The sequence below is a fragment of the Lagopus leucura genome, unplaced genomic scaffold (assembly GCF_019238085.1).
Source record: "Lagopus leucura isolate 7727_CA_CO unplaced genomic scaffold, USGS_WTPT01 35276-0_obj-0_obj, whole genome shotgun sequence".
In the NCBI taxonomy this organism is placed as follows: Eukaryota; Metazoa; Chordata; class Aves; order Galliformes; family Phasianidae; genus Lagopus; species Lagopus leucura.
In genome coordinates, this window is record NW_024969268.1 from 37108 (window position 1) to 61879 (window position 24772).

The window sequence follows — 24772 nt, forward strand, 5'->3', positions numbered from 1 at the left end:
ATTCAACAGGGCTTTGTCACAAGTCCAAGAGCCCATAACTGCCCTGTTTCACCCCGTCCCTCCCCCTCAAAAGACTGAACAAGTGAAAATAATACAAAAGAGATCGTTTTAGAGAACGTGCTTAACTGGGCATTTACAAGCGCTAATATTAGCTCCGCCTGGAGAGCTGAAGCATCCCCAGCAGCTGCGGGGCTCCGCTTTCGACACGCAGCGCCGCAGCCCTGAGATCCTCCCTGCTTCTCAGTCACCTTCAATTCCCTTCATGCACAAACGAAGAGAACGCAGAACGTGAAAAGCAAGCGGGAATCACACGAAGGGCCGCACTGAAACCACAGCCGAAGGAGGTGGGGGACGCAGCGCTGACACCAAGCGATGGGAGCAGCAGACATCAGCTGATGTCTCCGCTGAGATTTCCATGGAAACAGCGGCCCGAGCAGCGCCGCGTTCGCAGGGCGCTTCGGACCCGCTGGCAGCACAGCCCGGCTCTCACCGCGCTCCCCTCGCTGCGCCCCGCCGAAGGCGCCCACCTCCCCCCGGCCACGGCCCTTGCGGTCGGCCCTGCCTGCACGCCCCGTCCGTGAGCGCTGCTCTGATCATTACCCGCTTGCTCTCGCACTGGTTCAAACACTTGTTCTTCCCATAGGGGCAGCTGTGGTGGCTGCAGTCAGCGCCCGCACCACGGTGCCACCCCAGCGTGCACAGATCTTCTCCTGTTTCCACGCCAGCAGAGCAGAGATGCGCGGCTCCAGCATTTACCGTGCTGGAATCCGGCCCTGACCCCTGCGTGGGTTCTTAGGAGCCACTTCCCCTACAAAGCACTCGGCGGCAGTGGCTCGGCTCGCGTCCATTGTTCAGCCCAAAGGGAATCATTGCAGAGCTGTGAATAAAGCTGATTCCTATCTATGGAAATGTAAGTCTGTGATGCATAAAATCCCAGCTGGTCTGAGCTCACCTTGATCCTTTGAAGACATCCCTCCACCTTTTAAGCGTCTGCTGTGCGTTTAACAAGTTTGTTAGCACAAGCAAGAGTCATTGAGATTGCTAAATGCAGCCTGCTGACAACTTGGTTTGGCACAATTAAGAGAGAATGTCAGCACAGCACCGCGTCAGCTCAGGAATGACCTGCAGTTGCTGCACAGTGGCAGCAATGTCTGTGCGAAACAAGAGTCGTCGTGGGACTGCTTTGCTGCAACACCTGCAAGGACGGAGGGCAAGGCAGCAGCAGCTACCCACACTGTGCTGGGTCAGGTGGGTAACCAGCAAGGACGCTGGCAAGGGACCAATCTACCCAACGTTTGGATGCCATCTCAGCTCATCACTCGCTCCACATTCGCAGATTAGGTTTCACTGCTCCTCTAAGCCCATTTTTTAGCCATGGGGGACCGTTGGGTTTATCGTTCCTTCAAATGCAAACATCACAACCAATTTGTGTAGGACATCTGCAAGCAGTGCAGCCAGGTTCTGTAGGGTGGAGATAATCACAGCAGCATTACCTCAGGCTGACGGAAACAAACAGGTTGAATCCACGCTCTAAGAGGAGCTTTTCTCCCTTCCCCCCTTCCTCCCAGTGATAATCTGCTGCTCTGTGACTGGCAGCTAAATGCTGCTTACATTAAACGTGAACAAATATATATAAATCAATTCCAACAACATTCGGGATCAAACGAAGCCCCAAAGACAGAGAAATCGTGTCTCAAGCTGCTGTGAAATGCCAGACCCCGATGGGGCCAAGCACAAATAACAAAAGAGCAGAAGGAAGAGAAGAATGTGTCTTTTTCCAACCTCCTTCTCCATTCTATGGAGAGGAACATGGAGCTGCAGGAGCTCTGCCAGTGACTGTGAGATTGTCTGTAACTCACGTTGTAGAGGGGGATGGTCTTCATCACTTTGTACTGCTTCGTGGGGTCCATCTTATAAAGGTGCCTGTCGGTGATGAAGATTGCTCTGTCCTCCACCTTACTGAAGCGGTTGACCTGTAAAGAAGCAGCTTTCAGCCACGTGCTCAATAAAAACCTGGCAGCAGCAAACACAGAACATTCACACAGGTCTTGAACAGGTTGACCTGGAGGAGTGAAGAGGGGAGGTTAAAGCCATTTCATACCCAGGGAAACGGGCACTGTGAGAGCAGCTGGGACAAGCAAGACCTACATCCAGCAAAGGATTAATTACAATGGGAACTGCGTTCTTTCTCTTCGTTCCAGGTATTCTGCTGCTCTGAATTTGTGTTTATTTTTGCTACCCGTCAACAGCAACAGCATCCCTCCAGTACCCAACCAATGAAATCACCAGAAGTGCTGCCAAATGCCACAGCAGCACCTCTGGAAAATTACTGCAAAGATATGAAACTGTTTGTTAAGAAGTTAATTCATAAGGCTACAAGATACAAACCCTGTACCTTCACAACACCTGATGTGGGGAAAATCTAGCAATACCAGTCAACTGCTGGTTCCACCCTTATGGGAACAGTTAATAAATTAATAACAAAACGATATTCTCCTGAGAGCAGTGTTTGATACCCTGGTGTCAAGCCTCTGAGGTCCCTTCCAACCCAATCCATTGTAAGATTCTTTATTTGTTTGCTCTTTTTACACAGATCTCATAAACTGGGGGTTGGAAACAGATGACCTTTAAGGTCCCTTCCAACCCATCCTACTCAACCCAATTATTCCATGGTTCTACGACCCTTACGGTCCCCCCAACCCAACCCAACCCAACCCAACCCAACCCAACCCAACCCAACCTAACAATTCCATGGTTCTGTGATCTTTAAGATCCTTTCCAATCCCAACATCCCATGATCCCATCGTTTTATGATCCTTACAGTCTCTTCCAATCTAAGCCATCCCATGATTCTGTGAAATCCCCCCATCCCCCTGCAGCTCACCACTCTTCCAGACCACTGGTGACATTAGGCTCTACCAGTAGGGTTTTCACTGAGGAAACACATCTCTCTCTCTAGCATTACAATTAATTCATCAAGGAAATATTACACAAAAGGAGAATAAACTCTTTGGGAGGCTGTGCTAAACAGTCCCCAGGTAAAGTCTTTGCAAAAGCAAAAGAGAAAGCAGGGTGAAAGCAGAGCTACTGATCTCTGAGCTGTCACACTCACACCACGGTTTGGTGGTGCAGCCTACAGGACAGCTGCATGGCCTGGAGGTCAAACAGGGCTTCCTCAGGCAGTGATCCACCTCACACAGACATCAGATCACAGAATCATAAAGGTTGGAGAAGACCACTGAGATGCTCCTGTCCAATCCCAGCTCGTCCCACCACGTCTGCTCTTGGAATCACAGAACATTAAGGTTGGGAAACACTTCTGAGATCCCCAGGTCCAACCCCAAGCCACCCCCACCCTGCCCACTGACCTCATCCCTCAGTGCCACATTGGCACAGAACACCCCAGGGATGGTGACACAGCCTGTCACAGAATCACAGAATTGTAGGGGTTGGAAGGGACCTCCAGAGCTCATCGAGTCCAACCCCCTGCCAAAGCAGTTCCCTACAGCAGGTCGCACAGGTCGGCATCCAGGCAGGTCTGGAACATCTCCAGAGAAGGAGACTCCACCACCTCCCTGGGCAGCCTGTTCCAGTGCTCCTCACCTCACTGTACAGAAGTTCCTTCGCACATTTGTGCACAACTTCCTATGCTGCAGTCTCTGGCCGTTTCCCCTTGTCCTGTCTCCACTCACCACTGAAAAGAGTCCGGCCTCACCATTCTGCCCCCCACACCTTAGATATTTATAGACCTGGATCAGGTCCCCTCTCAGCCTTCTTTTCTCAAGGCTGAACAGACCCAGTTCACTCAGCCTTTCCCCATAGCAGAGATGCTCCAGGCCCCTCACCATCTTGGTGGCCCTCCGCTGGACTCTTCCCAAGAGATCCCTGTCTGTTTTGTGCTGGGGAGCCCAGAACTGGACGCAGTGCTCCAGATGAGGCCTCAGCAGGGCACAGCAGAGGGGGAGGATCACCTCCCTCGACCTGCTGGCCACGCTCTTTTTAATGCACCTCAGGATGCCACTGGCCCTCTTGGCCACAAGGGCACACTGCTGGCTCACGGCCGACCTGTCGTCCACCAGGACACTCAGGTCCCTCTCCGCAGAGCTCCCCTCCAGCAGCTCATCCCCCAACCTGTACTGGTGCATGCAATTATTCCTCCCCAGATGCAAGACTCTACACTTGCTTCTGTTAAACCTCATCCGGCTTTTCTCTGCCCAGCTCTCCAGCCTGTCCAGCTCTCGCTGAATGGCAGCACGGCCTTCAGCCAATTCTCCCAACTTCGTGTCATCACAAACTTGCTGAGGGTGGCCATTATCCCCTCATCAAGGTCATTGATGAAGATGTTGAACAAGACCGGACCCAGCACCGACCCCTGAGGAACACCGCTGCTTACAGGCCTCCAACCGGACTCTGCACCACCAACGACGACCCTCTGCACTCTGCCAGTCAGCCAGTTCTCAACCCACCTCACTGTCCACTCATGTATCCCACACTCGCTCAGCTTTGTTATAAGGATGTTGTGGGGGACAGTATCAAAAGCCTTGCTGAAATCAAGGTAGACTACATCCACTGCTCTGCCCCCATCCACCCAGCCAGAGACAACATCATAGAAGGCCACCAGGTTGGTCAAGCACGACCTCCCCCTGGTGAACCTGTGCTGACTACTCCTGATAACCTCCTTTTCTCCAGTTGTCAGCACCTTCAGGTGGTTTTGCACCTGTGACACACCAACGTAACCAGCTGGTGCTGTGCCCTCAGTGCCACGTGGGGAAGCACGCACAGAAGAGATGCAGCCACATGCCAGCGCAATTGCAAATGCCACTGTTCTCTGGTTTTGTAGGAGTGGAGACAGCCCTTGTGTTCTCAGATACTGATCGTGCCCTTCCTAGCACTGTGTTCTCTGCACCTTCTGGGCTTCTTTTATTTATATCCCCGTTGATCCAAATGGGAATCAGACTTAATTTAGCTTCCTTAGCTTCCTTCAGCTGATAGAGAAAAATGAAGGTCCAGCCTACAGCAGAAAACCTTCAAACAAGTTTTCCAGGTCGCCCCAGGGCTGAGAGCAGCGGCTTTGGAGATGGAGCTCTCGAGGGAGAGCAGTGCCACAAACGACAAGAGCAACAGGAAGAAAAGACGTGTCCTAAAAATAGGAGGAATTGTTGTTTCCTAGGTGATAAAACAAAATCTGGCAGAACGCATGAAATATGCATTTGGTTTCCCGAGGCAAAAAAAAGCTGAAAAATAAAGAGCACCACCACACTCAGCAAAAGATGTATTTTTCCACAGGAAAATGACCTGCTCCCACCTGTACCCACTGCCAGAACGCAAACACACACACTTCCATCACACAGCATCAAAGCTTCTTCGCAGGCGCTCTATAAAAAGAGCTACAAAGCTTTGGCCCAAGCAGATTCATCGCTGCTATTCGTATCAAGCTGTCAGAATTAAGACCCCGCACACCCAAGCAGTTATCGATACTTAAGAGCTGCTGCGAGTTGCTTTTGCCTTCCTGACTTCTCCAGAACAACGTCAATCAGCAGCTAAAAAAAACCGCCTCCGAGAAGTCACTGCTTAGCAAACATCCTGCAGCTCACAACGGATATGCTCTTCACATCAACATTTTTAAATACCTGAACTCTAGGCTTAACTGGTGCCTATTCAAGCTGCTCTGTGTTTATCCTCTTAATGTCATTTCTTTTCAAAGAAAGAAGAGCATTAGACTGCAATTACCTGAGAGTTCTGAGGATCAGACACCTGACACTGGAGGTGAAAGTCAGCACTGTTTGTCTACTCCAACCACGGCTACAGGCTACAATTTTTCCCCTTGCTTAGTTGGCAAATCCGAGGCTCACATCTAATTTAGATTCCCTGGGTGCGTTGTTTGGAAAGATCTCGATGGCAGATCTTGAAATGTCAAATCTTTGTCTTGTTGGCTTTCAAAGTTCAGGGCTATTTGTTCCTCTCTCTGGTTGACTTTAGGCTTTGGACATTTTTTCTTCACCCAAGAGGGAAGGCAGACAAATGGTTCGTTCGAGCAGTTATCACACCCACTGCTCACTGCTTTTGGGTTTAAATGTAGAGATACTCTGAAACGGCCTCATGTATGTCATCAAGGATCCTACAGAGCTGTTCTGAGCAGCAAGCACGAAATTACTTCATCCATTTGTTTGGGAACCATCGGATCATCAAGGTTGGAAAAGACCTCCCAGATCACCAAGTCCAACCCCCACCCCTCCCCACCATCCCCACCTCCCTCACGAAGGAGGAGGCGCTCCTGGTTTCCTCAAGGCCAACGCTTCCCTGACGCGTTGTGCTGTCACCAAACACATCTGTTTGTTCTAGGGCAGATCCCTAGGAATGAAACGGCAGCGCCAGGCATGAGGGCAGCGCCAGGGACGGGCGCTCAGAGCTGCGCTGCAACCGCTGGAAAGGAGAAGGGAAGGATCCGTGTGTCAGAAACCTCTCTCTGCTGCCCATGCAGGAGGCCGTCCTTTAAAGCTGACTCAGAAGTGACAAAAACCTAAGTACTTAAAAGCTTAAACGTTGCATAACAGTGAGCAGCACTGAACTCCCACAGCGGGCTGCATGTGTTACATACGTGCTGAGTAATTTCCCTCACCATCACTCTACCCCTATTAAAAACGACCATTTCTTTCCTATTAAAAATAACTATCACGTCGTTAAGAACTGAATGTTGTATTTTTACAGTTATTCCAGTTTTAAGTAGAAACAGCAACCATTTGGATCTGATTTATTAAACCAACTGCAATGGGAATTTCTTTGTTTTCAGCCCAAACGAACAAAAATGTAAGGTGAAATTCTTCAGTATCTCCATCAGATTCTACACAAAGTGCGTCCAATGCTGTACAGGTGAGGTCTGAGACTCTCCCAGTCCTGGCACTACAACCCAATACTCACTCAAATCACTCATTTAATTAGCAACTTTCAAAAAGAGAGTGTTGAAAGCAATGGGCTCCTCTGCTGAAATAGTGGGAAGCAAGAAGAGATTTCTGCTTTTATGTACAGCAATCACTTTCTGTTGTATAAACATCATTGCCACGAGGAAAGAAGTTCCATTACAAAGTGGACATTACTCACTGCAAAAAGAATGCTGTTGCTATTGAAGGTACTTGCAGAATCCCCAATACACGTCTGGCAAGGGGAGGCCAACCCCCCGCGTCCACTGTGTGCAAACAGCACAGATCCGTGGCTTCTGGAGAGCATCCAGCATCAGTGGCCATCGGAAGGTTTGTGTCTGATGGGTTCATAAAGCTCAAAATATTCTCTCCTGATGGACACTCAAACAGCATCGTCAGAAACCACCCATAGCAGACCTTAGGAGAACTCTGTACATCACAGTAGCACTGCACACACCAGAAAAATCCAAGTATGTTTTTTTCTGATGAGTTTTTAAGGCTTTCCTACCAAAGAGGCAGAATTCTGCTCTCAGATCCAAGCCAGCTACACAGAATCAAGTGACTTTATTCATTCCTCTGCAACAAAGAGGTCCCTCCAAGCACCCTTTGGTGCAATAGGTTCTGAGCTGCGGATCCACCAAAAATCACAGCCGATTAACAGCAGTCAATTAACACGGGACTACTTAGGAGGGCATCTGTAGAGGTATCTGCAGTCCTGCCATCCCTCCATTGGCATCACACAATGCCACCCAGCCCCAAAGCATCCCCACCCAGCTCACCTTGCGGACGTGACACGAGAAGAGAACATTCATGTATTTGTCTTTCCGTTTCAGCTCGGTGGCAACAGGGAGGAAGGCGCCCGTGCTCTGAGGGTGATCCGGCCTCTGCAAGAGCAAAGACGGGCTTGTCACTCTTTGTGCTCACTGGGGACAGCAACTGCACGGCGTCAGGGCAGGACTGCAGCTGCACCACCTCATCAGAAGCTTCCTCCCACCCCTCTGGAGAGCAGCAGAGTTTTACGTGCTTTCAGAGGGAGCCTGAACAAAACAAAACGCTTGGAGGAAGGACGGAGTAGAAAGTATTGCAAGTTGCCTCGAGATAATGTCTTTGTTCCTTTCCATTTAGTGCTGCTTTTAGCATCCCGCTGCATTTCAGCCTTACACCAACCTCCCTCCCAGGTCTGGCCATTTGATGAGCCAGCTGATGGCGTTGCTCACCACCCTTTAATGCTGTTTGGGATGCTCACTCAAACCAGGCTCGGTATGTTCTGGAAAATTAACCTGCAGTGTTATCCCTTCCAAGAAACCAACAGCCACGTTCCCAAATTTCCACCCTTTTGGTTTCCTGAGCCCCAGACCCCTCTGACCTCCATCGGTTCCTCTGTGTGCTCACCAGTGCGATGTAATCCCCCTCCCACGCTCTCTGCAGCCCCAAATCTGCTCGGTGACCCTTCAGCACCTCCATGGCAGCAACCTTGGCCCGCAGCTGAGGTAGGTCCTTAGGAGGGATGCTCCGGATGAGTTCCCCTGCTCTCCACCTGCCACATAAAGCTCGAGTCAGGCTCACATCTGTACCAAGTGCCCTGAAGTTTCCAGCTTACATGACACATCACCTTTAGCTCCTACCAAATTTGGCTGGCACGCTTCCCCACATCCCTCTGGTGCCCAGAAGTGAACTGATAGCACTGTTGGCACTGATAGATCTGTTGGCAATACAGTTTTTGCAAGCTCATTTTTTAGCTCATTTAAAACACCATTCCTTTTCTACAGCCAAATTTGGTCCTACAATTGAAATCTAACCAACTGTAACATGAAAGAGGACAGACCAGAACATTCGTTACTCCACCGCCTTCAGCAAGAACATTGGCTCTGTAGGACCAACGCTGTGAAAAGTCTTTATCGACTAAAATTTGGTGATGATGATAATTGAGCTTATTCAGAAAGCAGGACACTACCCAATAGGTCATGGACAGCATTCAAGAGACAGCTGGGAAGAAAAACAAGGCCAACCTGCTCTAGTGCTGGTGGTATTCTGCTTCAAGCAGATGGCCCTACAGATCCCTAGAGGCCTCGTCCAGCCAATATTTCCTTTGTTCATAACTTTCAGAAGATATCATTTTTCAAACTGGAGTCAGAGCTCTTGACACCCCTCCTGTCTGCAATAACAAGACTTGCCAAAGAAAAAAGTCACTGGCTTTTGGTCATTAAGGAGGTTGCAATGAATGTATAAAACAACTCTTCCACACAGTGCATACAGTGGATAGCGGTATGTTGTTTAATTTACTTCAAAGTAGTATTGACTTACTATAAAAGTCTCAAGGGACTCTAAAAGATTCATTTTTCTCTCTCCTTCTGCCAACCACCAGCTGCTCTTTTCTTTCAAAATTGATTAGAAAGTCTTAATTGGGACTAAGTAAGGAAGCGTGGTGTCCATCGTGACCAAATCTCTGAAACAGGACAATTATTTGCCTGGTCAGGGTATCAGAGCCCACTACGTGGGGAGGGGTTGATGTTGGACTTGGTGATCTCAGAGGTCTTTTCCAACCATAACTGTCCTGTGACTCCAACATCTTCATTTTTGCTGCCCAGTTAATGTCCTCCAGTCATCTCCCCAAATTTTCCGGATCAAGTATGAACCGTTCAGTCCTCTCTTAGACCGAACAGAGTCATGTTCTCATTTGTACCTGTGGTAAATCGCCTGGAGCGCCTCTTCAAATTGGTGCAGCACTTTGGGTGGCGTGGGCCACTGCACATGCTTGCCATAATCCTTCATGGATCGGACGTTGCGGAAGCGCTGGGCGACCTCGTGGATGTAGGACTTCACCTTGTAGCGGCGGTAGTGCCTGAGGATCGTGAGGGCAGCCCTCGTCCTCTTGTAGCGGAGCCGAGCCAAGGTGCCCCTCCAGACCTGAGAGCCACAGAGAGGACAGAGGACGGCGTCAGAAGGAAGGAAGGAAGGAAACGCCTCTTTATTCCTCTCCATCCCTACGCACAGCAGTCATCAGCTTTAAAGAGCGAGATTTTGGCGTGCCAATAGGATTTGGCTGGAAAAACATGGGTGGGCTGAGCTGCTCCTGGCACTGTGCAACTTGGTGTGATGGACAGTGACACGACATTTGGTGGCAGACAACAACACATCACGATATATGATGGCATGCGATATCCACTCACAATGACAGTGACACGTCATGACATGACAACACACGACAAAGACACGTCATGACACTGACGACACACGTTAATGACAGGTCACAACATGACGACACACATCAAAGACACGCCACGACATGACGACACACATCCACAACTCACAACAGGCAATGACACGTCACGACATGACGACACACGTCAATGACATGCAGTGACAGGCAATGACACGTCATGACATGTGACGACACGTTAACGATGCCAGATGACAACAGGTGAAGTTGACTCAGGACGATGCACAGCACCACAGCAGGACACTGGGCAGTGACTCGTGACAATGGATGACAGCCATTCACGACACATGATGACATGCAATGTTGACTTATGACAACAGCTCGCGGTGTCGACGGCTCCCTGAGTTGGTGCACAGCTGTCCTTTCCCTCCACCACCACCCACCAGGATGAAGACTGCATTTCTGCTTCCTCGTAGGATTAAACTGAAGGATAAGGAGCCTCTTGCACAGAACGAGTGCAGCACCACCCGCTGCAGGCCCTGCTGGGAGCTGATGCCTCTCGAGAAAGATCCCGGAGCTCCACTGATGCTATCAAGCCTTCTGGTTACAGAAGAATTAATTAATTACCAGGGTGATCTCCAACATAGCATACTCCTGATGAAGCTGATGTCAAAGGTTCTCCTGACAGCCCTACCGATAACCCTGCTGTGTGGCTGAGAACAGCCATATGTAGAAGAGGCAGAGCAGATGTGAAGGAGCTTTTCTCTATACTCTGAACATTCAAAGAGGAAGCAGAAACTTTGGGTTCCTTCTCAAGAAAAGCAAAGAACTCCTCCTTCCACCTTCTCTCAGAGTCCCTCTTCGTACTCCTCCAGCCTTCTGCCCCTCCAAAACAGACCCAGGAGCCACGTCACGTTGCCCAAACACCCCATGGTAACATCAAGCCGATCCACCATTCGCTTTCAGCATGCTAAACTGCAGGTATGCAACTTTACCCCAAGATAGAAAGCAGTCCTTGATGCAGCACGAGATCACCCCACACACCATCCATTCAGCAGAACATGATGAAGGCCAAACTGGGAAAAAGCAAGAGCAAAGAAGTGCAGAAATCACTGTAACAACAGCAATACAGCAGCAGTGTTGTACAGCCAAACAAAACTGGCAGTGAGACAAAGGGAGATGAGCAAGGAACAGCGGATTGGTACTGAAAATCTAAACATCATACACATACAGCCACAGGAAAATAATATCTAACACCTTCCTTAATTGCACTACGAAGCATTGGGCAGACGGGGGGAAGGCAGCATCATCTGCACAGAACAAACTGGCACCAAACATACCTGCAGAAAGCACGTCGGCAGCAAACCAGATAAGATAAAAAACCTACCACCAACTTCCTACTTGTTAATTTCAAAAGAACAGAAATGGTGAACGAGGGGTGCAGCGGCTGAGCAGCCTTCTGACCTCCTAAACCATCACAAGAGAACAAGCACACATTCTGAGCTGTTTTGGACACAGAACGAGGCCTCAATTCGCTCCCCTGTGCTGCAGCAGACACGTTCTTGAGGAAAGCCTCTCTGGCAGGGTTTTTTTTCCAGACGGGTGGAACAGAGGCACAGTAACAGATTGCCCCGATGCTGTATCAGCTGCAGTGCTGCAGAAATTGGCTTCGCAGCCAGAAGTGTCACAACGCTACCAACAGGAGCCTTCCAAACCCAATTATCCAGCCCAGGGCGTCCCTTGGCTGCACACAAACAGTCGGCTCTTAATGAAAAACACATCCTCCAATCAAGCTGTCAGCACTGGGTAACCTCGCTCCTGGTGAGGGCCTTCCTAACAGCCGCACTGGCAGCTCGTTCCAAAAGTAATGAGAAACCAAACTCACAGGCACTGTATTTGTTTTCTAAGTTTACAGTTCGTAATCATTTTTGCAGAGACAAGTCTGTAACTGTCCCAGGCTGACACTGATTGCTTTATCTTCTGACTCCATCCAGCTTCGGCCAAACCTGACAAAGAGAAGACCCCAAGAGGCAAGGTCTTACAGGAGCAATCAGTGGCAGGGGCTCAAATCAGAGTGACACTGCTGGAAGGAGTTCAAGACCATCTGCTTTGTCCCATCTCCAAATCCCAAACCAAGCTCCCAGCCAAGCACGGCCCCGCGATGCTGGGTCCCAAGCCAACAGGTAGGAGGATCTGGCAGTGTTTCAGGGGGGTGAGGATGGTGGAGGTGCACGAAGGATTTGAGGAGGGTGGGAGAGAACTGGTCATGGTCACAAGAATAAAGCTGTGGCTGTCATCAATGTGGAATGTCAGCAGCATGGGGCAAACCCATGGGAAGCTCATGAAAACCCTGTTGGAAGATGAGTTTTATAGTGAAAAACTGGAAAGCAGACTCAAAAGCAATGAATTTTGTTGTCAATTATTGCGGCATCCAATGACCAAGGCCAGGATGGACGCGGCCCTGGGCAAGCTGCTCTAGTGGGGCACAGCCAGCCCACGGCAGGTGGGTTGGAGCTCAATGAGGTCCCTTTCAACCCAGCTATCCTAGGATTCTGTGACCAAGTGAGAGCAAGAGACTTCATGCAGGACACTGTGAGAGAGCGGTCCTCCACATGAAGGGCTGCCCAAGGAGACAGGGCAGAGGTTGGGCATAGGAATGGGTAACAATCAGCACCAAAATGGAAAGAAACGGTGCATCTGAGCTCCACCTCCCAACCTTTACCCATCCACTGCCCCCTTGAGATCTCCCAGCTTCCCTTCGATCACCTCTGCCTTCTCCACACTTTGCTCAGGTGATGACAGACTAACAGGGCAATTCAGAAATTAAGGCTGAGGACGGATGGAGAGAAAGCTTTGGAAACCAGGACAAAAAGAGGTTATCAGGTGGCAACCCTGCCTGTGGCACTGGGGTTGGAACTGGATGACCTTTAAGGTTCCTTCCAACCACCCCGTGATCCTGTGAAAAAGAAATGGAACTCTCACCGACACCAAAAGTCAGACCTTATCTTAAGGGAAGCACTGAAATCTTCTCCTGAAGGATGTTTAACTCACATGGCTTTGAGGAAAAATTAATAAACTCAAATTCAAATGATTATATACGATTTAAAGCAGATCATAAACTCGCTGAGCTCCTAGCAATGATTCCTAAGATTAAATAAAGCTACTAGAACTGAAGAACTTCAACTTAGCTCATCTGAATTAAACACCAGTGCTACACTTTGGAGCAGCATTGCAACTAACCGAGCCTTGGCCAACCATTTCATGCTTGCTGTAGCACAGCACACCTCCTCCCACTGCTTTGTGATCAATATTTCATGCTGCCCTCCAGGCATCCAAACTGAAAAAGATAAAACAAAACCCAGCTAGGGACTCACAGAGCCATGAACCCTTCTGCACGGCTTTAAAGGGCCTCAAACAGGAAAGGTTATGAAATATTTAAGTCAACCCGTGCAGTTTGAGGCACTGCAAATCAGAAGCGAGCTTTAATTATGCCGCTCCTGATGGCTCTTGGAAGGGTCAGCTCCTTGCAGAGCGATGCAGTGGGCGAGGCGATGGAGGCAGGATGGAATGGCCAACATTCACAGCCAGCTTTGGGACCTGCATTTCACACAACCAAATTCAGATCCACCGGAGGAATTTCATGTTTGTAAATCAGAGCCTCCTGGTTCCCGCGGATCGCACTGCAGCACGCACAGACAGCGAGTGGGAAGGGCTGCTTCATTTACTAAATGCTGTTTTCTCTTTCCACATGACTCAGCTGAACAGCGCTCGTTCCATTGCTTTGCTTAATAGAAACAACATCCCAATAGGTGGAGCGGAGAGAGGGGTCACCTCGGATTAATTAGATTGCACCGAGAAGGCTGTGCCCAGCAATAAATACAAATAGCACAGGGACAGGCGAGGGGCGCATGTGAGATGTGTGCAGGGACGAAACGATGGACGGGGAGAAGTGATGGCTGGATTTTTCCTGCCACTCATTGCTGCCCTGCCTGAAAGCTTCCCGAAATTCTGGCAAATTCTGCTTACTTTTGTTCAAAGGTCAGGAATGCCGTGAAAGCATGCGAGGGAGGACAGCGTTCATTGTGGTGAAAGAGAAAAACAATTCCAGAAACACACTGATAATCGCAGCTCCATCACCAGATGTTTGGTTTTGCCCCACAGCCCCATAAGGCCCACAGCCCATGGGAAAAGCTCATCGCCATCAGCAATTCACACTGCAGCATCCTATGAGATACGCACAGAAATCGTGCACCTTTGCCTTACTTTGGGTGACCCTGATCCTCTCTTGTCCTCCTTTACCCAACAATGAATGGATATTGATGTCTACTTTGGTTAAAGAAGTGTTTTCACAGCACGTCCTGGGTGAGGAAAGATGATAAGCAAGCATTCAGGTGTCCCACTGCACCTGCAGGGTGGGAGTCCTGCCCTGTGGCACGTCCCTGACCTCTTTCTGCCAGCACAGATGCTCACCTGAAGTACGCTGTGCTGTAAAGAAGGGGGGGAACTCTGAATTACAAATCAGTCGCAGTTCCCTCCTGCTGCCCCCCATCAGGCGGAGCTACGCCGTGGTGATGGTAAGGGACGTTCATGGCAGATCCTCAGTGGTTCCCAACAGGACCCCAGTGGGTCCCAACAGGAACCACGGTTCTCCTCCTGCTGCCGGAGTCTTGCACACACAGCGCCCGTGCCCAGGAGGTGCTGGGTGATGAGAGCAATCCTTTGCTCCTCTGCACTGAGCAGTGAAGATTTAGGGAAGCGATTACCATACGCAGCTGCACCGCTTTGATAAAACTGCTCTGGAATAGTGCACTAAATTATATTGACAAGATGCATCGCTTTGCATGCTGCACGTGCTGAGCTGCTTTCTTGAACAAAGCGCTCCTCTACAAAGCTAATGAATATACGGGAACGTTTCCAAGAAAAACAACCACAGAAGCAAATTCTTACCATTATCAAACAAAGGAAGCGGCATGATGTTAAGGGTTAAGGGTTACTCACATGATGAAGCTGCTAAGATAATCACAGAATCTCTTTCTGAAAGCCTTGGGAGCAATACGTTGTGTAATACATATAATTAGAAATGAAGATGTACATTTGAAATAAGCAAGAAATGGAATTGCTATCAGCAGATTTTCCTTTCATTTAAAATTACTGAAAGACAAACGCTACTGGACCCCAACCTGAGGCAGGCTGCACCTCTCCCTGCCCCCGGCCCAGCGCCATGCTTACAGGCAAAGTTACAGTTGGGTAAAGGAGCAAGAATTTCATTTTTGTGTGCATTTTTAACAGTTGAAAGCAAGTTGAAAACAAAAATTAGACACAGGCAACACTGCCAGTGTTTTCAGAGCCTCTTCAGATCCTCAGTCTGAGATTTCATTTGCCACTGTGCTGCTTCCTGCTGGTCTGTGACTGCCCCATCTACCGGCAGCAGAGCACAGCTGGAAACGAGGACTGGATTCGGAGCACAGAATGAAACCCAACAGCAAAACAGCAGAAACACCAAAAACGGCAGGAAGAAATCGCCTTCCATCTTACACAATTCCACACCTACCAACTTCAACCCACCACCCAACCAATGCAAATGCAGATGCAACCCTGGACTTCCAATTGTCTCCTTCCATGTTGGTCATACTGACTTCCAGAAGGGAAATCAGGTCAAGCACGTTGTTGACACAACAACACTATTGGGCACTGAACAGTTTTTGAACCAGCTCTTGTATTTTGTCCCCTCTGCTGCACAGCCATTGCAGGGAGTTGGGCTAGATGACCTTTTGGGGCCCCTTCCCACTCCAACAACTCTATGACACCATATTGCCAAAGCAATGAGGTTGCAAGCCAGCCTCTGTTGTACAGTCACCCCTAAGCCCAAATGATTCAGGAATTTGCCAAGTCCCATTGCTTAGAAGAGGATTTTCATAAGAAAAGCCTGAAAATGCCTTTGCACTGAAGTTGCAGAATGTAAAATTATTTACCTGGAGGGTAAAATGAGGAAGAGCTTGAGATCAAATCCCATATTCAGAAGGGGGAGAACATGCAGGGGTCCCCTGCACAGCACCTTGGGGTCACAGCCTTGTGATGCTAAGGGCCTTCTATCAGCAGCTCTGCACATGACCTCCACTCTGCCACCCTTCCACCCAAACTGCTGCCAGCATTGCCAGAGCCCCACAGCAGCATTTTCCTTCTTGCTGTGATGTAATCCTTGCGTTCTCGTGATGTCTGCTCCTGCCAACCCCAATACTGCTGTTGCTGTGAGTTCCCATGGGAAGAAATTGCCACCAACACACAAATCACTCCTTCCTTTCCCCTCATTTTCTATCCCTTGCCTGCCTTTGTTTTATTTACCTTGGAGGACTCAGCAATAGGTACGCGCAAAGCTCCATGAACCAACTTGAAAGCATCCTTCCAACCCAAACAAACCTGTGATTCTATGACTCACCTCAAACGTTTTGTGCTCAGTCATCAGCAACACGATGAAGAAGCAAGAAAAAACAACAGGGAGCTTGAGAAAAGGTGCTTTAAGGATCGTGAGCTGAGCTTTTTGATGCAGCAAAGCGAAGCTTTACCTTCTGCAGGAAGAGCACAATCCTCACGAGCATCTTGGCATGGAGCTCCTCCAAGGTGAACAGCGTTCGTGGTGTGCGGATGAAGATTTTGGTCTTCCCATAGGCAACATCATGCTGAAACCCATGGCACTCAATGAGCTTCTTCACAGCATCTTTGTCTGAAGGGAGGTCATGGTTTGGCCAGGTGAATTCTGAGATCATCTTGTACCTGGAATCACAATTTCCAATGCACGCTTGTCCTCTGTGCTCTCCAGAAGACCAACCTTCAATATCTTTTAGGCATAATGACTAGCTAAATCAAAATACAGCTGATTACGTGCAGCAGATCCTGAGACAGTTTGTGTAGGAGATGTGATCCCCAAAACCGAACAGCAAGGGAATGCAAGAGGTGTGATTTTAAGGCACTGAAAAGAACAAGCACTGTGAGGAGCTCAGTTCATCGACACAGAACTGATGAATGCGATGAGCTCCATCAACAGAGCTCTGCAAAGAGCAACGCTGGATCGTCCACGTATCATTTCTGGACACACAAACACAACTGATGCTTTAGCTGCTGTATTACCCACATTCATGATCCAAATAAAACACTCTTGCAACAGACTTAACCACCTCTCTATTTAAAAGCCCATGATACAAGCACTCATGGGGCATAAATATTTTAAGCTGGTTTCTCTTTTCTGTTCTCATCAGGAAAATGTTCCTGCAGTAATTAATTCAATAGGAAAACCTTCCACCTGAGGACACTTAAATAAGGGAAACCAAAGGATCAGGACAGCACTACAAATGCATGCTTTATTAAACAGGGCCCAGAAAAAAATAGGGAGAGACGTTGGAGAGCTGAAGTGTGAGCAGGATGTTGCAGCACTGCCAAATCCTGACCTCACCACTAATTACAGCAAGGCAGGAGCCATCCTAAATCCTTCCCCTCTCCTTTTGCCTAAGCGTGGTGGCAGCTCAGAAGGTCACTTGGACACAGAATCACTGAGGTTGGGAAGCCCACTAAGCTCATCCAGCCCAACCATGAAGCCACCACGACTCACAGAGTCTCAGAATCACTAAGGTTAGAAAGATCTCTAAGATCCCCAGTCCAACCCGTCCCTGCCATGCCACCAACACTAAGGGTCACATCTGCACAGCTCTGGAACACCTTTGGGATGGCGACTTCACCACCTCCCTGAGCAGCCTGTGTCACTGCATCACCACTCTTCCAGAGAATTAATTGTTCTCAGCGTCCAACCTGAAGCTCCCCTGGCACAACTGCAGACCACCAGCTCTCGCAAGGCCCCAGGTCTGTAGCGTCGCCTGGGGTTGTTGTGGCTGAAGCTCAGGACCTGGCACTTGGTCTCGTTGAAGCTCATCCCCCTGGCCTCAGTGCAGATCCCTTGTAGGGCTTTCCTACCCTCAGGCAGACTGACACCTACTCCCAGCTCCTCGGCATCTGCAAACTTATTGAGGGAGCACTCAGTGCAGAGCAGATGGGATCTCGGTGTTGTTTCCATGCTGTGTAACACTGCCCGAAAATAGGCCTGGGATGCCGCTGTGGGGAAGGGCTGGGTTACAGCCACAGATGCCTCGCGGGCGCCGCTCCTCCGCTCCCCCAGGCAGCCCTTCCCAAACGCCCCCAGCGCTGCTTTATTTGGAATATCGTCGCCCTCGGGTACTGCAGGCTGAGCAGCACCAACTCTGTCCTGGAGGAGAGTTCCTTTATTTGCACAGTTGTGATCCCTCGCGATCCCCCTTCAGTAAACGCTGCTGAGCGGGCAGCTCCCACCACAGGTCACATCCGTACCTCTTCAAGAGGGGCAGGTTGAGAAGATTCAGTGCAGGCTGCACTGGGAGCACTGCTGTGGTACGCAAACGCAGCGTGTGCTCTTATCCTTTAGATGCTGATCCGACCGCAGGCTCCGGCACAACAAACACTGCAGCACCTCAAAGCTCCACCACTTGCCACATGCTAATTTGGTTGGCTGGCTGCAAACAGCACTTCTGGCTTTAAGCTTACAGGAGCTCATCAAATATTCATGACAAACAAAGCAGCTGTTTATATTAATAGTAATTACACAAGTCTTAAGGAACAAATTCCATGTGCGAAGGCAGATGTGAGCACTAACCTCTGCGTAATGTTCAGGAGAACAGATACACAGGGCTGCAGGCTGTGTGATAAGCCTCACCTCCTGTTCTGCCTCAGGTATCATGGAACACCCAGGCAAATCTCCTCTGTCATCTCTCGTGGCATTTGGGTCTGATGTGGCACATCCCACCTGCTCAGTTCGGGCTTTTTTTCCTGTCCTCAGGGACTTTCCCTCATACAATTCAATAACAGGCGTTAAAACCAATTCAGTATCTGAAGAGGATGAATCCTCAGTATCTGCGCTAATTTACTGAAGCTGCAAGACAAATTACAATCTAAAACGTTCAATTTGCCACAGATCTGGTAGGAGTAACGAGGGCAAAGGATATCAGAAAGATGCTTTAATGAGGCCATGCTATTATCCCTTTCCCACACTTCCACTTTGTAAGCCCAGAGGTTTCCTCATGCACTTGCGGTGTCACTGCACACCACTGACAGACACAGGGAAATGGTTTCAAACCAGAAGAGGGGAGATGCAGATTGGGTGTAATGAGGGCAGGGAGGCTCCAGGACAGGCAGCCCAGGGAGGCAATGGATGCCCCATCCCAGGGGATGCTCAGCTCAGCTGGAGGGGCTCTGAGTGCTGGCAGAGCTGCGGGTGCCCCACTGAGTGCAGGCACTGGGACAGACAGCCTTAACGGCCCCTTCCAACTGGAACACAGTCCTATGACTGAGCACTTCCCATGACACACAGCATCCACCCGTCCCTCTCACCGCAACCATCAGACAAGATGCAGAGAGAAAACAGCAGTTCATTAGCTCTGTTTTTTGGGTTATGCTCTGGGGAAGAACCTCATTACAATTCCCCACGGAGAGAATAACGCAGCAAAGGAGTTCAGCACAAAGAAGGGGAGCCCGAGCAGCGAGGATGATGGACCTGAGAGCACAGCTGCCCTCCTACCTGTGAAGGAACTTCTGGTAGGTCTGGCGATAGGCAAAGCCTGCCCTTCGCACCCTGACGTTCTCCAGCAATCCCAGGTACTCCACCTGGTGCCTGCAGCGCTCCTCGTCAAACAGCTGGGGGGACTTCTTGTCGTTGGGCTTAATGCAGCGGACGTAATAGGGCTCCTAGAGGGACAGAGACAAGAAAGAGTCCACAAAGCTGGCAAAGAGCGGCTGTCACTCTTCACAACCAATCTGCTTCGACCGCGCTGGGGTTCGAAGTTGATTCAGTTCTTTCTCTCCATCGTCAGCCCTTGCCATGCTCCCAGCAGGGAGAGCAGCACACCCCACAAAGGCTCCAAGCCTGATTCTTAAAGGCAAAACTGTTCCTTATAACAGCACGGTCTTTCATTTTTCAAGGTCAAACAGAATGGAAATGGAGATCAGCGAGTTCAGAGAAGAACCAGAAAGACTGAAAACCCAGAAAACGAGGAAATATTGCATCAGTTCAGAAGGGCTGAGCCACAAAACCATGCTGGTGACAGCACCTAACATCTTCCATCCTTAATGCACCTGAAAGGTGAACACAAAGAGATGCAGCAGTTCTGGTTTGGGACAAAGAAGGCTTTAAGCACAATACAGAACAGCTCAAGTTGAACATCAGCAGATCAAGCATGGGAGCAGAATGCCTGTGGAGGGGAGGAAGCCCATCAGGGGAGAGGAGCAGACTGCACACATCTGCACAGGGAAGGGGAGCAGCGCTGTCCTCAATCAGGACTGAACTCCAGGCGTTCCCAAGGTCCCCTCCAGTCCTATTTTCTGTGATTTGTTGATGACTTCGTCCTATTTTCTGTGATTTCAGGTCACCATCCTAAACTCAGGATAATATGAAAGGCCCAAAATTGCCATTTTCCTTTCAGTAATGCTGAACAAATGGGCTCATCCCCAAATAACCCAGCTAGCCCTGACACAACGTGGAAGCACGCAGTGCTGACGTGAACATGAAGCCTGCACACACTAACAAATGGGAATGGGATGAATGACCACAGCCCCAGCACTGAGACGAGACGTTAAGAGGCCCTGGCACTGCCCACAGCGGTGGTGCCCCATCCCTCACTGTGCCCAGAGCCACAGATGGTGGGGGGCACACAGCCCATGGCAGGGATTGGGAGGGGGGGCTTCCATTCCAACCCAGCAGAGCTGTGATTCCATGGCTCAGCAATCCTTAAAGTCCCTCCAACACAACCATGCTGTGATTCCATGGCCCTGGGATCTTTGAGGTCCCTCCAACACAACCGTGCTGTGATTCCATGGCCTCCATCTTTGAGGTCCTTTCCAACCCAACCCTACTCCACACATCTCAACCCAACTCAACCATTCCATGTTTCTACAATCCCTAAGTTCCCTTCCAAGCCAAACCTACTCAACCCAACCCAACAATTCCATGGTTCTACAATCCTTAATGTCCCCTCCAACCCAACGGTGCCATGAACTCATGGTTCTACAACCTCTGAGGTCCCTCCCAACCCAACCCTGGTGTGTCTCCAGCACAGTCTTCACCTGGCTTCTCTTTTCAATTCCTCAAAAAACAAAGCAGTGTTGAGAGCACAGCCTCCCCAGGACCCAGAAGGTCCCTCCCAGCCCAAACCATTCCGTGCCACCACACAGCCAAGGGACAGCCCTGTTCTGTGGGAGGTCTTCCCTCGTGCACCTCCTTCTGCTGCAGTAATTTGACACAGCCTGATCCTATTCTATTTGCTGTGCTAAAACACAACCTGACAGAACAATTTAATGCATGAATCTCTTAAAACTCTTCATCTTTTTAAGCTTTCTCCTGCGAATTGCTGAAGGCAACAAGGTTTCCAGGGGTCCTTGTTCCCTCAGCAGGCTCCAACCAGCTCTCAGGACGTGCAATGTGTGTGGGTGACAACTTCTCGGCTGTGCCGTGGGAATCTGGCTGTCAGCCATGCGTCAAACCAAAGGCAGGAGCAGCCCCAGATGAACTTCCAATCCATGCAGAGGCTCCATGCAGTCATGGCAGCTCTTAGCGAGGAGGAGGAGGAGTTTGCTGGACCTGCAGCCTGCGATTTGTGATCTCAAAACACATCTCTGCCCCCAGGGAAACGGCGCGAGTCCTTCATCGGACATCACAGCGTTTGGTTCACAGCTATTTGTTATCACTGCAGAACCCCTCTGCTGCCACAGCTCTCTCTGCGGGGCTGTCACTCATCTCTTTGTCATTCAAAGCCCCCATGCAAAAAGATTTACCCTTCACGACTTCCAGAGAGGAGCGAGTGACTGTATGAGAGCTGATACAAAAGGCAGAAGTCGAGATGCTGCTCTCCTTTTGGAAAACAGGAATAGGAAGTTCCTGCACAGACAGGAGATCATCTATCAGCACAATTACAGTGTAATTAAAGCCTCTCAGCAATGACAGCTAGCAGGGTAAATTCTAAAGGAGATTATTCCACGCTCACAATCCCACCAGCCCCAGCTCTTCAGGGGGATAATTATGCAGCTCCCATTATTGCACAGGAGGCTGTCAAGCCCAGAGCCACGTTTTATAAATGGAAGACTGAAATACAGAGGCACAAAGGCCCCAGTTCTGAATGCTGCTCAGTTGTCTATCTGGAATTGATTTTTTTTTTAATGAAGCAGAGTGATTTTTAGATATTAAAGTGTTTTTGCACCACGATCCTGCTTGGGAGAATTCTGTTCCACAGTTCAGAGCACGGTGGATGGGAGAAAGGACAGGACGTAGAATGGGCAATTTGAGCTGGTTGTCCCTAACTGGTGATGGAGTGGCATTATGGCTTAGTAGAGATGAAGCCTGTCAAACCGGATGGGAGAGGGATGGACAAGAGATAAAGATAGAGTAAAAATAACAGGCAAAAGGAACTACAGAGAGGGGAAAAACAAAGGGGAAAAAGAAGGGAGAAAAGGAAAAAGAAGAAGAATTACAACCAGGATGAATGTCCAGAGAGAGCTCCTCCAGAAGCGCATCATTTAGAGTCATGTCAGCCCCAGGGCTCCCAGAGTCAGCAGTGAGGGGAAGAAGAAAAGCCACTGCAACAAACCATCACAGACAGAGCAGCACGGCCATAAATCCGTGCTGGGCAGCACCGCCCCATGAAGGCACGGAGCTCTGCTGCTCCTCACAGCCCCACACTACAGCAGGACACAGCAAAGCAGAACTGTCCAAGCCAAACACCCAGCTGCCATTGGAGCTCCGGTGTCTGCAGAGTTCAAGGGTTGTTTCTGCTGTTCTGCTCCTGCTCAATGAATTGGCATCTCTGAAGCCCCTGAACGATGGGTTTCAATAGTGCTGATGCTGCTGATAGAATTCATTCTACCAACGAATTCCTGGACTGCCATTCTGCCCCAGGACTGCAGCAACTGCACTGCTTGGCTCCCAGGTGACACAGCCCAAAGGAACACAGCACAAAGTCCATCCTCAGGCCCCTTATCTATGCTGCATCTGCTTTTCTGGGCACACTGAAATTCAGAGCCTTTAAAGTAACGGAGATGTGAAAACAAAGATAACATGGAGTGAGGTCCAGATTCATACGGTGAAGGTATCCACAAATACCTCAATATCCAAAAATGCCACAAATATATCCACAAATAGCTCAGTGCCAACTCTCAACCTGTGTGCAAAGGGAAGGACCTTCAGATGCTCTCCTGCAGGAGCATTGCCTGTGTCAGTCCTTAAAGCAAAGACTGAAGCCCAAAGCTCATCCCCCCTGCTCCAGCCCTATGCGATAGTGCAGGTTGGCCACAGCCACAACAGCCCCTGGCTTCTGAGTGCTAGGCAGGAGCCCTCGTTAACACCTCTGTTTAATGACAGTCTTCCCTTTCATGGGATCCAAAACGCCCTGGGTAATACAGCACTCTCCAATTAACTGCACCGCTCAACAGCAAATTTGGAAACATCCAACCTCCTAACCCCAAATCCTCAATGAAAATGTAGGGGAGGTATAAATACAAGGGGAATGTTTGTCCCTAAGTCTCTGACTCTGCCTTGGAAATGATTCCCCATCCTCAGAGGCTTCCATTTGCGACAACAAACCAACCAAAAGTACTTGTTTCACATCAACCAGCCATCCTTCCACAAGGCATTCTGCCTCACGATGGTAACGTGCCGCTTCAGCTCCTCATCCCCCACTGCCAGTTGCAGGAGTTGTTCCAGGCAGTCTCCTGATTGCTCTGCTGTTACAAACACAAAGGCCTGGGCTCATTTCTTCAAATAAATGAATGAAGTTTTCCCATGAGGATGAGCAGAAACGTCCCACCGCGATGCCTGGAGGGCAGCCCTCCCCCCCAGAACCCCCAGCATTTCTGCCTGTTGCTCAGGACCCTCCATGCAGGTTTGCTCCCTGTTGTTCACACAGGAGATAACACGCCCTCACCTCGCTTTCAAATGAAATGCAAAGCAATGGAACAGAACACAACCCTCACACAAAGCAGTGCTCGCCAGAGCAATACTTCCTGCTAAAAAACTGAATTATTCAGAAAAATAAAAAGTTTCACTTCTCGCCATCTCACACAAAGAGAAAAGAAGGAAATCACACTGAATTTTCAACGAAGATATTTAGCATTGAGAGACAGGAAAAAAAAATCACCGTGCTGTGAAACTACATCCTCTGGGCTCTCTGCCAGAAGAGCTTTGTTATTTATTTGACACAATAATTACTACCCCCCAAAGAGGGAGGCTTGACTGCAAGTGAAGGGGACACAACACAACCCAGCTCCTTTGTGCAGGGATGGCTGACAAGCGTCCCAGGAGCTCCTCACAGCTGCCCACTGCCACAATCAAAGCTCATCTCCACTGATGAGCTTGGCTCTGTGACAGACAGCAGTGACAGGAAGCCGACAGCTCTCTGTAGACGAGCACAAGTGGAGTCAATTTCCAATGGAAGCATTTACCTTTGATGCCAGGTTGTCCACCAGCGCAATCATGGAGTTCTTGAAGAGGGTAGCAGCTGTCAGAGGTCGCTTGGTGACCTCCGTGATGCTCAGTTTACCTTCGGGCCACATCATCTTCAGCACAGGATTAGAGCTGAAAGACAAAGCTAAAGCTAAAAGAGCTAAAAGGCTTTAATTGCATGGAGCAACAGAA

At 49.6% G+C, this 24772-nt stretch overlaps 1 protein-coding gene across 2 annotated transcripts in view; it reads right to left on the reverse strand.

Annotated features, from left to right (window-relative positions):
• Positions 1-24772, reverse strand: part of MYO1D (myosin ID) — a 70330-nt gene that overhangs the window by 20368 nt on the left and 25190 nt on the right. For both annotated transcript variants that reach the window (XM_042895002.1, XM_042895003.1), the window contains exons 14-20: positions 24580-24712; positions 19673-19839; positions 16641-16848; positions 9601-9824; positions 8310-8454; positions 7697-7801; positions 1860-1973 (exon numbers count right to left, since the gene is read on the reverse strand). In XM_042895002.1, the coding sequence (XP_042750936.1) occupies positions 1860-1973; positions 7697-7801; positions 8310-8454; positions 9601-9824; positions 16641-16848; positions 19673-19839; positions 24580-24712 (1096 nt within the window). The remainder of the gene's footprint in view (positions 1-1859; positions 1974-7696; positions 7802-8309; positions 8455-9600; positions 9825-16640; positions 16849-19672; positions 19840-24579; positions 24713-24772) is intronic.